Here is a 12,975-nt window from a genome sequence, read left to right on the forward strand (position 1 = left end):
GGGGGACGGAGAACAAGGGAAGATCTTGCAGAGGAGAATGAAGAAAGAACTGTGCAGAATCGAGTGTTTTCAAATTCGATGACAATTATAACAGCGATGAGAGAATTTACCCAGTAGTAAAGGAGTGAGAGGAGGAGGAGGGGGGGATATGTTGTGGAGGGAAGGGAAATAGGATTTCAAGTTAAGTTGAATTGGAGTTGGAAGAGCACGAGATGGAGGCGGCGATGATGATGATGGAAATATGGCAATAATTATTATTATGGAAGGGCGGCTTTTTCGGTGATCGACGGGAACGCGTGAGGCCACTAGTCCCCATTCGGTCATATTACTTACTTCTAGAAAAAGCCGTCGCCGTTCTCCAATAAGGATTCGTTTTAATTGACGGATGGATGGTTTCCAACTTCCCTCCTCTTCATGACATTACAGTATTAATGACTCTCTTCCAGACAAGAGCACTTTGTTGACATCCAAGCATAAGAATGACTGACTAGAATTTTTCATCGGTTGTTTACATATCATATCTTACATCTCATACATCATACATAAACCTGGCCACCGGCGCCCCCCCCCCCCCCAGTAACCATCCGCGGTCATTGGCATTCCCCCGGTGGCGTTGCTCGGGATGCGTCAAAAGACGGCGTTTCCTTTCTGTTTCAACCCAATCACAGTCCTCTCAAACCGCAGAAGGTGTTACATGTGGAACAATAGGACCCGGGATCTGCCTCTTGCTCGCCCTACAACAGGCTGATGATTACTTTCCTGAGTGATCATAGGCAGGGCGAGCTTGCCTGCTGTTGCTGTTGTTGCTGCTATTGTTGTCATTGTCCGTTGTTGTATCATCATCATTAGCATCATTATTATCATCATCACCGTTGCCTCCCGCCTCCTATCCGGCTCGTCGGTATTCATATTGTCAACCGGTGACGGTGACAAACCACCGACAATAGTTACTCGTAATTCCAGACAGTCAACCCCCCCTACCCCCGTATTCACCCCTATGCTACTAAAGTAGGTGTCACTTTGTAGGATAGGAAAGAGTCAGTCCGAGTCAACCACAGTTCGTGAAGTGTGACTTGATCCAACCAAGCTATTGTGGGGTGACAGCTCCTTTCCCATCTCAGCTAAAATGATCCGCCGTCTAGCTGTGAACCTATTCAGGCATTGTCTGCTTGCCCCAGGAATTCAACCCATGCCTCTTGGCTTCTTCTGGGGGAGGATCGACCTCCGGGGGGCTTAAAACGGCCAGCCCAGTGCATGCCTAACTGACCACCCGTTCAATCTCCCTCTCCCTCCTCCAGCCGCGCCTTTAACTAGCCACCTTTTCTGATCTTCCGGAGCGAGCTTTGTGTGCACCTATCTGCTTGCTATCTGTAGAGATAGCTGATCACATTCTGTGCGGCTGGGAGGGAGAATTGCCGAGAAGCACCTACCTCTGAACCCCTCCCCCCCCCCGATTCCCGTCCACTTGATGGATGCAGACGAGACACACCTGCACCGCACACACGGAATAGCCCTGGAAGAGTGGCAGCAACAGCTGCAATCCAAGACCCAGCCGGCAGGAGGAACGTTTCTCATTCAACCAGCGGCCTCCTCCCCAACATTCCTCGCGACTGTGGGGTGAATTCTGGCTGATGCTTGAACTTTAACTATTTCTGCTCTTGCTTCTGGCTGCTGTGCGGCTGGAGGGGGGGAAAGCTGGGGCTCATCTGATCTCTACCCCACCTGGTCGGTCTTCGGCCTTGTGCCCAAGCAAGAAGAACAGTAATCCCATCCATATCCGAGAAGGTCGCTATATTTCGGAGTCCGTAGCGGTGGTGTAAATGGAAAAGCTCCAGGTTTCCGTTAGGGGAAAGGAAGGATTCGACCGGAGGAGTACCTGCGGCCTGGGGTGTGCACGAGATAGACCCCAGTGGAAATCGGGCGAGATGCGACCGGGACAAGCCCCTCGTCGGACGTGAGATGATTGACAGCATCAAGCTGTATCCAGAACTCGTTTTCCGCTGGCTCGCATCAGGCTTTTCTCGATAACTGGTGGTTACACCTCGAGTCATTCTCGCGTTACGAGGTTGCTCCCGCTGCACGGGGGCATGGACCAGGGCTGTCACGATCGGAGAAACCAGTCGAAAACTGGAGATCTTCTCACGTCAGATGCAAAGCAAGAAGGAGACGATTTCCCGTCAGCATTCACGTTAAGATGAGGACTTATAGGAGATGATGGATGGACAGATGGCTAGCTAGTTAGTGACCTAGGGCTGGTTACTTAGCATAAAGCATACCCTATAACTTAATGATTGATTGGTACCTGAGGCCATCAACTGCTATCGATAACAGATTGAACGTGGAGAGTAGTTTAGTACTAAGTAGTTAGCACGCCATCCCGCCGGCAGACGGGGTAGGGACACTTTTCAAGGGGAGATAACCATCCACGCAGAGAAATGACGCCTATCGGAGCAATCGGGTTTTTAGCAGGAAATCATGCAGAACATCCAGAGCCGGGTTGAAAATGAAGAGAGCCATGGAGAGAGGAACGGCGCAGGGGAGAATGTCTCCGATGGCTCCGGGAGTCCGGGGCCTGGACCGGCGCTTGCTGATTGGGGCGGGAAGCCAAACTCTGCCTGTTCACTTCTTTGGTGACCTTTTTTTTCTCTCGTTCTTTCAACAATTGCTGTTGCTTGCTGTTGCTATTGCTGCTGCTCGCTGCTGTTTCTCCTCTTTCCCTGCAGTCTTGTCTGCTTTTCCTCTCCGACTTCCTCTCCTCCCATATATATAATTGAGCTACATTCTCTGCAGAGAGGCTGATTGATTGCCTACGTTGTTGAGCCAGCCTTCCTGTTCTCTCCCACCTGCTCAGCCGGTCACTTTTTTTCTCCTCTCGCATACTGTCCGTGGTACTTCATCGATCCCGAGGGGAAAGCAGCTGCATCCAACATCAACGGCCAGTGAAGAATCCTACTCACGCTCGATAGTATCGGGCAGCTGTGCTTTGCGAAGAGAGTTTCCAATTCGGCGCTCGTGTCTTTTAAAAACTCCGTCTGCGCACTAAAACTCCCTCTCCATCTCGGGTTCTTTTCTTTTTTCACCCCCCCCCCAGTCGGATATTTATACTTTCCGTCTTGCCCATTGACAGACGGACGACCTTGTTTCATTCAGAACCTTTGTCAACTGTCATCATGTCAGACGCCTCTCTTCAGAACGCCGGTAAAAGAAAGCGCGCCAGTATGTATACCATATGTTTTCCTTTATGCCGAGGCGGGGATTGGGTCACTGGTGGTGGAAGGGATCCCACGTCCGCCGCCGCCTTGGCTCTCTCTGTCTCGATCGATGCCACCTTGCTTTTGTTTGCTTTTTCTCCCTCTTCCCCTCATTCCACACCCCTCCCGACCGCCCTTATTGTCAGCCTCGTCCCTGTCAAGCACCGGCGATCATCCGATTGTTTCGAGCAACCTTTCCTAGCTACTCTGAACGCCGTCTTTTGACTTTGGGGGGATCTCTCTTCTCGAGTTCCCTCAATTGTTCTGCTACCCCCACCCGCTTCTTCAGCACGAGACCTGTGCCCGGCCTTCTCGCCTTCTCTACGCTATCGCTATCATCGCTTATCTCTGGGATGAGCGCTAATCAGAATCTTCCCCCAGGGACCCAGTCTTGCCCGCCGCCTGAATTGCCTCAGCTCGTTGCCGAGCAGCATGTTCCGATCCCCGCTCACGATAAAGAAACCCAGCGTCTGATCGTCGTCCTCTCCCATGCCAGCTTGGAAACCTACCGCGCCTCTAGCGGCCGCAATGGCTCAAGTCGGGATGAGAAGTACTCGTTGCTCAACAGCGATGAGCATATCGGTGTCATGCGCAAGATGAACCGGGATATTAGCGAGGCTCGTCCCGATATCACTCACCAGGTTGATACTCCTCTCTTGTTTTTCCTTCTACAAACACCGCAAGACATCTAACGAACATCACTCATTAGTGTCTGCTTACTCTCCTCGACTCCCCTGTCAACAAGGCCGGCAAGCTTCAAATCTTCATTCATACTGCCAAAGGAGTCTTGATTGAAGTCAACCCCTCTGTCCGCATTCCCCGTACCTTCAAGCGCTTTGCCGGTTTGATGGTGCAACTCCTTCACCGTCTCTCCATCCGCTCCACCAACTCCCAGGAAAAGCTTCTTAAGGTCATCAAGAATCCCATCACCGACCACCTGCCGCCCAACTGCCGTAAGGTGACACTGAGTTTTGAGGCCCCTGTCGTACGGACTCGCGACTATATCGAGTCCCTCGGCCCGAAAGAGAGTGTCTGCATCTTTGTGGGTGCCATGGCCAAGGGTCACGACGACTTCGCCGATTCCTTCAAGGACGACACGATCAGTATCAGCAACTACAGTTTGAGTGCAAGTGTGGCCTGTAGCAAGTTCTGCCATGCCGCCGAGGAGGTGTGGGACATCGTCTGAGCTCAATGCCTGGGATGCTCCCTTCCTCTGTTCGAGCATTGGGCTCCAGAATGACGAGGTGACGAATTTCCTTGCGCGAATGCGGGGGTGGATGCGGGGTTGGATCGCGAGCTGGAGGGTGTTCGGGTGCCGATCGGGGACGAAGACCTGTCATCCCCTGCTGTGTCGCTTTCTCACTTGACCTGGATGGATTTTGCACCGCCTGCTGTTCCTTGCATGTCTTGGTGTTTTTGTTCCATGTGCTTTTCGCTTCGCTGTCGCATCGGCTTCACGCCCGGTGGGGCCGATTCGATAGTCGAACTTAACCCAATGATCCCACATCACTTGGACCTCTCTCGTAACGCTTTCCTTTCTCTGGCAGCTTCCTGGTCGGCAGGCCGGCAACGGGAGTCCTGCCGCGGACCACCGGTCATCACTGCTCTGCGCGAGTCTCTGCGGGGATCCGCCGATTCGACTATCTCCTGCGAGACACTGCCTATGCCTGTCCTGTCTCTCTCCTTCTCTCTCTCTGTGTGTGTATGTACCTTACCCGTGAGTGTGCGCGGGTAAGCTGGGGAGAACCCGGTGGCGCTCAAGTTTCCATAAGCCCCGGCCAAGTCCTGTACCCGTGGGATCTTGTCGGTGCCCTCGAGTGACAATCTACGGAGCCGATTACATACACGCATGTGCCAATCACAAAAATGAAATAAAGATATTGAGAGTTCCTATTTAAAGTTCTCATGACGGAACATGTCTGGTTCGTTCATTTCATGAAGACCTGGACCCAAGTTCAATAGGCTATTGACGCTTTCCCGGTAACGCCAGCCATTAGTAGATTCAGGTGGACAGTGCGCGTGTAGAAAGATGGTCCCAGACATGATGATGAGTCCGTATGAGGTCATTACGACCTGAGATTAGTAGAACATAAGGAAAGGAATGGGTCGAGACTTCTGCACGGTGACGAAGGAGGGACAAGAAGTGATCGGGAGAATGGAAGAATCAGGAAGGAGGGACGAAGGACGAGGGACGGGGAATTAGGAATTAGGGACAAGAACGACTGGAGGACTGAAGGAAGGAGATAAGGAGAGAGGGAGAGAGGGAGAGTAATAGCCTGGGTGCCTGAGGTTGTCAGAGATTCCCTGAGTGAGTGACTCGTGATTTGGACCCGTGACCCGTGACTTCTTTGGCCCCTTCCCAATTAGGCAATCGTTTGTCTGGCAGGTCCTCCTTCTCGTTCCATCGGCACTGCAGGCTCAACTTCTGGCTTCAATTTCTATTCTTTAATGCTTCCTCTCCTTACTACTTCGCATTCTCTCCCACTCGCACTCAATCCTCCTCACGTTGACTCAACGGGCCCATCTCAGGGGTTGTCGGTGACTTGGTGGATCTTCTCCCCCTTTTTTCCGGCCTTCTTCTGTCTTTTCTTCTCTCTTCCGTAGTTGCCTCTCAATAATCATTGATTATCACATATCATTGGATCATGGTGGCTGGGGATGGAGTCTCCTGTTCGACGTGGCATGCAGACATGGCAGCAGCGAATGATTAAGTGGATCGTTCGCTTTTCGCTTTGGGCCCCCGCCATGAGCTTCCGGCTGCTTTGCAAGACTCATCCACATCCCCCCCTCTCAAATCCAAACGAGCATGGGCCAACAGGGCCTATCTAAGGCTATGACATCCTGATGATCCTGGTTTCGCAACCAGGGAACTTCCCTGTCGCCCAGGTGCCGGATATCGGCCCCCCAGGATGGCTTGCCGATGTTATGGGGTGTTCTTGTTATGCACGTCAATGCTTTGACGATCACCTCTCCCTCACTTTCCCGGTGCGGTGAGCTTGTTCTTATCATCTGCGAAGTACATAGTACATAGGACCACTGACACTGGGCGGATGGAGTGACGTCCAGGTCAGTCGGGAGAAAGGAAGTCGCCTCTTTGCCTCCCCCTGAGTCTCCCGACTCTCAATTTCCGACAGTTGCCTTGATCTATAATCTTCTTTGTCGCATGATTCGCCATACATTATCGGCTCGACGACCGCAGTAAACTCGAATCACGGGAAATTTCGATGAAAGAGGGGCATTTTCTGGCGGTCAGATCACACCGTCCAGTGACTAACAGCAGCAGACGTGCCCGAAGCAGGAACAGGACAAACCATCGATCCAGCAGGCTGCCCCTCAGTGGCTCCCCAGACCGGCTGCTTGCTGACATGCCCGACCGCCATTCGTTGCTTGCTCGTTCTGAGTGACCGCCGGGGTTTATTCTGAAATGCAAAACGTCCAATGCCAGGCCCTAGCTCAGAAAAAGAACCCTCTCTGCAGTGTCCAACTTCGCTTTCTGTTGGCTCTTCCTGCATACGACAACGCCGGACACCCTTCATCGCGGTTTCAGCATCTCTCCCCTTTGGGACATGCCCATGCTCCACCCCTGCCAATCCCCATTGTCCACCTCGTTCAGGACCCTCTCGCCTCACTCAACTTTCTTTTCTGACATGATGCCGTTGTTTGCACCTGGCTTCGACGCTGTCCCCACCGTTTCCTGATAGGCGCCCCGTCCGCCGGTCTCCCCCACGGTGACCTGGCGGTCCTCCTGAGCAACTTCCCCTCGTTGCTAGCTTCGATCTAGCTTCACCGAAAGAGTATCACCATGGACTCTTGGGGAGGGGCGAAGACCTGCCGCTCGGAGTCAGCGCTGCCCAGACGGGGGACTTGATGCCTCGTGGATACACTGGGCATTCATTGTCCGGACGCCGTGCGAATCGATGCAGGCCTGCCTGCGATAGTCGGCCTGATTCCTCTTAGTCGGAACAACTGGCTTTGTTCGCTTGATAATTTTATCTTGGTCTTAGGGTGGCTTTTGACCGCTCGTGATTGGACCCCAGTTGGGCATTCTGGGTGAATCCTCCCTGAATCCCAAAGAAGGGCCGACATCTTGCCTTGAAATAGTGCTGCTTCTCGCCTGGTCTTTTCGTTTCCCCTTCCCCTTCATGATCTCATCTACTTCAATCCCTCCAAGCAGCGTGTATATAATCCTTCTTCACGTCGCTTGACTCACTTCTACGCTGCAGTCACTTCACTCAGGGCATCATCATTACTGGGGAAGCAGCACCCCATCATTGTATATACTTGTGTCTCGCCTCCCTTACCTGGCATTTTCTTTCCCTTACCATCTCGACCACTTGTGCCCTCTGATACTTGCGGAAAATTGTCTCCAGTGAGCCAATCGCCGTCATAATGCCTCTTTCACATCTTACCTTGACCGTCTCCCATCTTCCGACCTCCACATCATTCTTTCTCTCCTGCTTACAACCACTCGGCTATCAGTTTATTGGCCGCCATGATGACTATATCGGATTCGGTCAGAAGCAGGGTGAGCCCGCCGATTTCTGGATAACCGAACAGAAGCCAGGGTAGGTGATTGTATACTCCTTCAATTGAAGCAACGGAAGATGATTAACTGAGCTCTGAAGAGTCCCAGCCGGCGCAGCACATGTGGCCTTCCCAGCAAACTCCAAGGATGCAGTTGGTACTTTCTTCATCAGTGCGCTCAAGGCTGGCGGAAAGATCCACGGAGAGCCCAAGATGCGCGACTCCGAGTCCGGCTACTACAGCGCCGCTGTGATTGATTTTGACGGTAACAGCATCGAGGCTGTCTACCGGCCCAGCAGCTCCTCGGCCCGGTCCGAGGTAAAATCAGTGGTCAAGTCAGAGATCAGCCGGCCGGCGTTGGCCTTGTTAGAGAACGGATCTGTGGTCTCAAAGGCGAGCAGCAGAGCCAGCTCAGTGAGGACCGAAAGCATTGCTCCACCCCGATCGGAAGCCCGATCAGAAGCTCGGTCGTACGTGTCGAAGACGAACACCACCATCGAGCGGGCGGCACCCGCCCCATCGATGGTAAGTCGAGATCATTACCAGGCGCCACGCGATCTTCAGCCGGCTCCGTCGCCCACCTATATTGTGCACCACACGACGCATACGACTCAGAAGACCGACAATGACAAAACAGCGAAGACGATAGTCGGCACTCTCATTGGAGCTGCAGCGGGCGCGGCCCTGGCATATGCCATCGCCAAAGGAGACTCTACCGAAACCACCGAAACCAACTCCGCGCCCCCGCAGTTTTCTCCTCGGGATATTGCTCAACTCATCTCTCCTTCCCAGGCCCCTTCTCAGACACAAGAGTACCCAAACTTCAAAGCCATTGAGGCGGGCCCTGCCCGGAGTACATACTCTGCTCGGTCTGATGGCCGGCCGACGCTCACTCGCAGCGTGACGTCGAAGAACCCCCGTGCAAGCACTATATACGAGGGAACAGAGTTTGTTCCTCGTGGCAATGGTGGCAGTGTGTATCTTGATGACAATGGTCGTCGGGCCTCGGAAGGTAGTGTGTATAGCACGCGGGACATCCCTATCCGGGCAATTGAGTATGGACAGCCCGACTCTCAGTCTCGGGGCTATGAAAGCACTCTGATTAGCAGCTTCCCGGACAAGTCGCGGGCGATGGACCGGGAAAGCGTCTACTCTGCCTCAACCATCAAACCCTCCAAGGCCAGCTATCAAGATTCTCACCATGGCTCTCATCGTTCATCGCACTCCCACCACTCTACACCCCGAACAATCCCGGCAGGAAGTATAGCTTCATCCACTCGCTCGGCCCGCCAAGCCCCCATTCCCGAGGGTTCGGCCATCGGGTCCTTTGCTTCCCACCGTAGCGGAGCCAAATCAGGCGTTTCAGCCCGTGAAGTGCCGCTTCCAGAGAGTGTTATCGACCTCGATGTTCGGACCAACGTGACTCCTGATGACTCGATCAGTCAAGTTGATGACTCCCGGCGCTCATCCTACTCACACCGGTCTCATGCCTCGAAGGCTGCTGGGTCTCGAGTTTCGACGCACTCTAGCAAGTTTGACGAGCCTGTCAAGCCCAGCGACAGTGTCAGCCAAGTTTCCAGCAATGTCTCCCAGCGGACCATGAAGGCGGGCGGTGGCGGAAGCGTCGCCCCTTCCAAGGCGGCATCCAAGATCAGCAGTCGACGAGGCAGTAGCCAGGTTGCGTAGAAGCATCCATCGTTTGGCACCTGGTCTTCAGTTGCCATTCTTCGTTCTCAACCATTTCATTCTTCCTATATACGATAATCTTTTTTGACTTGGTCTCAGCTCTGTTTCTTTACGGCACCACTGCGTGTGGGCTGGCCTATACAATACAAGACGACGGTGGTCGATTTACTTGCACGCATCCCTACAGATATGTATCCTTAGCAACGTGAGGCCTTATTCTATTTTGCTTGCTATGTGGGACATATACATCCATACATCCATACATATATGCGCATCATCGGGGGCGTTTTGATCTCTCTGGTTGTGGTTCATCTGCGGGCGTGGCTGTCATGGGTAACTTCCGGGTTAGTACTTTTTGAGCATCCAGCACTACAGACAAGCATATTTAAATGCTCTACTTCAATTGTTTGACATAATATCAAATTTCCTTCGTAGTTCTCTGGCAAGAGTACGATCGCGAAAAATCACGTGCTCATAGTTACATCGAGGCACAGCCCACATACGGCGGCCAAGGGAAGAATACTGCATGACGACTACAACGAACAAGAATTCAGATCACTGATCTGGGTTGGTCTGGTCTGGTTCCTGAATGCACTATCTGTTACAAACCAAGCCCACGACTAGCGACCACATGTGGTCCACCGGCCTCCCGTCATGCCCACCACATCGACCGTCACGACCAGCCCTCAACATCCTCCCCACGTCCACCACCCCCCGACCCGAGGCCCGAACCTGGGGTTTTATGTTCGACATGTAACATGGGATCCGACTCCGTTCAGGGAAAAATAAAAAAAAATGCCATGAATGCATAATGAGAATTGGTCATAATGATCGTTGAATATGACATTTCCCGCCAAGAGAAAGTGAAATAAGGGGTTTGGAGTAGGGGAATCAGACGCGCAAACTGAAAACAAGGAAAGGATCTACGATCACGGTACGCCAGGCTTCGGATCTGATCTAACGGATTGAAAAGGAGACGCAGAAGCGATTGAAAGACCAAGGTGGCCGTGAGAACTTGAATTGCGAAGATCAGATAGCGTATTTGCGAGTCCATTCACGCGCGGTCGCCTCGTACCGGGGACGGTCGGTCTTATACACGTGGGCGATCTCGGGCACCAACGGATCGTCGGGGTTGGGGTCGGTAAGCATCGAGCAAATCGAGAGCAACACTGTGGGGAAAGTTAGCGGCTGGGTTCGAGTCGGTCGGGAACGTTGGGGAATGAAGAGGGACGACGCACCCTTCGAGATTGTGAGAGCAGGGCTCCATTGATCTCTGAGAATGTCAAGGCAGATGCTGCCGTTCGAGTTGATGTTGGGGTGGTAGATGCGGGTGGTGAAGTTGACCTTCGGGGGCTTGAACGGGTAGTCGGTGGGGAAATGAATGTTCAGGAAGAAAACGCCTCCCGAGTATGGAGAGTCACCCTGACGGAAGTCGCGTTAGTGACATGTGAAATGAATGGCCAGGAGTCTCATTGCGAGGCTGGGTGGTCCCTTTGTCTGTCAAGAGGCCACCAGGCAGATGCGACCGTCGCCACAAGACAGAGGGATTCTCTGGATTAGGAAACTTACGGGACCCATGATAGTTGCTTGCCAGTGAAACTGAACACAGAAAAAGAGGCTTGAGTCAGCATAGCGGTTCGAATAAGGGCAGCGACCGACCAAATGTGTCGTGGACAGTCTGCGTTGTTGAGCTACCCCGCCGCGGTCGGCATGAGGGGCGAGGCAACCGTCTTTGGACATGAGGCACGAGGGGAGGACAGAATTAGCATACCAGGTCATCTCCGGTAGGGCCAGCAGAGCAGGAAGAGGGCGGATCACTGTGAGAGCAGAGCACTGCGTTAGCGTAACCTGCAGAGTGAAGTCATATTTGCGAGTAGTATTGTTGATGACGATAATGATGATGGCGGTGGTGGGAAAGTGGTGGGCAACTAAACAGCGCCCCGCGGCTGTGGTGGGGGGGGGCGGGAGTCCATCATCACCACGGCGGCAATGACGGAGAATAGACAAAAGCAAGGAGGATGCGAAGAAGGCGCTTACCGGCCGAGATCAGTGAGTTCCTTGTTAATGCGCTTGAGAGCCATGGTGTGATATGAAAAGAGTGGAGGGGAACTCCTGGATTAGATGTTGAGAGTGAGAGAGTGGGAGGCGGGGGGAGAGTCGAATTTGTAGGTGGGAAAACTGCACAACCACAAACGAGGTCAGTAAAAAGGAGACAAACGATTACTGTCGCGATCGAGTCAAGGAAGAAGACGATTAAGAAGAGAGAATATATATAATAAAACAAAGGAGACAGTATGAGAAGTAGTGTGGTGTGTGTGTGTGTGTGTGTGTGTATGAGTGAAAGAGGAAAGGTGTGAAGGAGGGGGGAAAGGAAGACTCACAGATAGAAGTGTGATGATTACGTCGGAAGACGAGGAAAGAGGAGAAAGAAAGAAGAGAAGAAGGAGGAAGAGAGAGCGAGAGAGAGAGAGAGAAAGGATGAAAGAGGAGAGGGGAAAGAAGGGAAATTGGGCTGAGGGCTAAAAGAGACAGAGCAGAAAGAAGGGAAAGGAAGGGAAGGAAAGGCCCACTCGTATTGGCATTACGCTGCGAAAACATGGCATTACCAATCCTGACCATACATCATTACACATGCTGAGTCAGCCTCTCTGCCTCAGCCACACTGCAAGCCACGATTCCATCCCCTCATCAGCCCATGAGCATGTATGCTTCCCATCATCACTGCCCTGCAGATCCCTAGTGAAACAATCTCGATATGAGTGAATATTACCAATCTCCCCATAAGCAATCCCACCCAGTTCCCATCCATCCATCGTCAGGGAAGATTGGGATTGAAAGATTGGAAAAGAGACCGTGTGGGGATCGAGTCATCATCTTCAGTGGGGACTCACCTCCAGGCTCGATCAAATCATGGCGATTGCCAGCCACGCTGTTCGGCTTCCTCCTAATGCGGGAAATTCAGTGGGAACCATTGGCTCCTATTATCGTGCCGATTGCCACTTCTTTTTTTCCCTTCTCTTCCCCGAACTAGACGGCGTTTCATCAAGTGGTTTCCAAAACATGTCATCCCACATCCCACATCCCTGGTCATTCAGGCACGCATCGCTAAGGAGGAGAGAATGGGAGAACGACGTCGTCTGGAACATCTCCATGTCACACTGCAGAGAACAAGAATTCAAATCTTGACTACCCTGCACACTGTTGTCACCTCCAGTAAGCTGAAAATCCTGTGTTTCATTTACTAGATACGGAACAGCAGCAGCATTCTCCCTTGGTTCTTCTGGCTGTGGCCATTCGCCGAGTATCAGATGGCTCCCCCGGCAGCCTTACGGCCGGGTCAGAGCAGTCGGGCTGGCGGTTCCCCGCCACCTCGATCAGAGGGGCCTGAATCTCCCTCGGCGCAGATTGAATGAGGTTTGCCTCGCTCGTCATGGAGTGCGGCGAGATGTGGTCCACGGGGTGTGGTTCTCTCCATCCATCGGAACGATTACCGGTATTCGCCTTACAGACTCCA

At 52.8% G+C, this 12,975-nt stretch overlaps 3 protein-coding genes across 3 annotated transcripts; 2 read left to right on the forward strand and 1 right to left on the reverse strand.

Annotated features, from left to right (window-relative positions):
* Positions 1–3,604: 3,604 nt before the first annotated feature.
* BO97DRAFT_349171 (18S rRNA pseudouridine methyltransferase) lies at positions 3,605–4,437 on the forward strand (the record flags this gene model as incomplete). The annotated part of the gene is made up of 2 exons (XM_025691912.1): positions 3,605–3,892; positions 3,961–4,437. 2 exons carry the CDS (start codon positions 3,605–3,607, stop codon positions 4,435–4,437), a joined length of 765 nt encoding a protein of 254 aa, XP_025549672.1.
* Positions 4,438–7,640: 3,203 nt separating this feature from the next.
* On the forward strand, positions 7,641–9,461 carry BO97DRAFT_349054 (VOC family protein; the record flags this gene model as incomplete). Its single annotated transcript, XM_025691907.1, has 2 exons — positions 7,641–7,816; positions 7,877–9,461. The coding sequence occupies 2 exons, from the start codon at positions 7,641–7,643 to the stop codon at positions 9,459–9,461; spliced, it is 1,761 nt and encodes a 586-aa protein (XP_025549673.1).
* A 667-nt stretch (positions 9,462–10,128) lies between these two features.
* BO97DRAFT_406781 (putative ubiquitin conjugating enzyme (UbcD)) lies at positions 10,129–11,974 on the reverse strand. The gene is made up of 6 exons (XM_025695489.1): positions 11,843–11,974; positions 11,499–11,639; positions 11,233–11,278; positions 11,031–11,060; positions 10,700–10,883; positions 10,129–10,630 (listed from the first exon to the last, which is right to left on the reverse strand). Exons 2-6 carry the CDS (start codon positions 11,540–11,542, stop codon positions 10,491–10,493), a joined length of 444 nt encoding a protein of 147 aa, XP_025549674.1. The 5' UTR covers positions 11,543–11,639; positions 11,843–11,974; the 3' UTR covers positions 10,129–10,490.
* Between the last annotated feature and the right edge of the window lie 1,001 nt (positions 11,975–12,975).

The sequence above is a fragment of the Aspergillus homomorphus genome (assembly GCF_003184865.1).
Source record: "Aspergillus homomorphus CBS 101889 unplaced genomic scaffold BO97scaffold_28, whole genome shotgun sequence".
In the NCBI taxonomy this organism is placed as follows: Eukaryota; Fungi; Ascomycota; class Eurotiomycetes; order Eurotiales; family Aspergillaceae; genus Aspergillus; species Aspergillus homomorphus.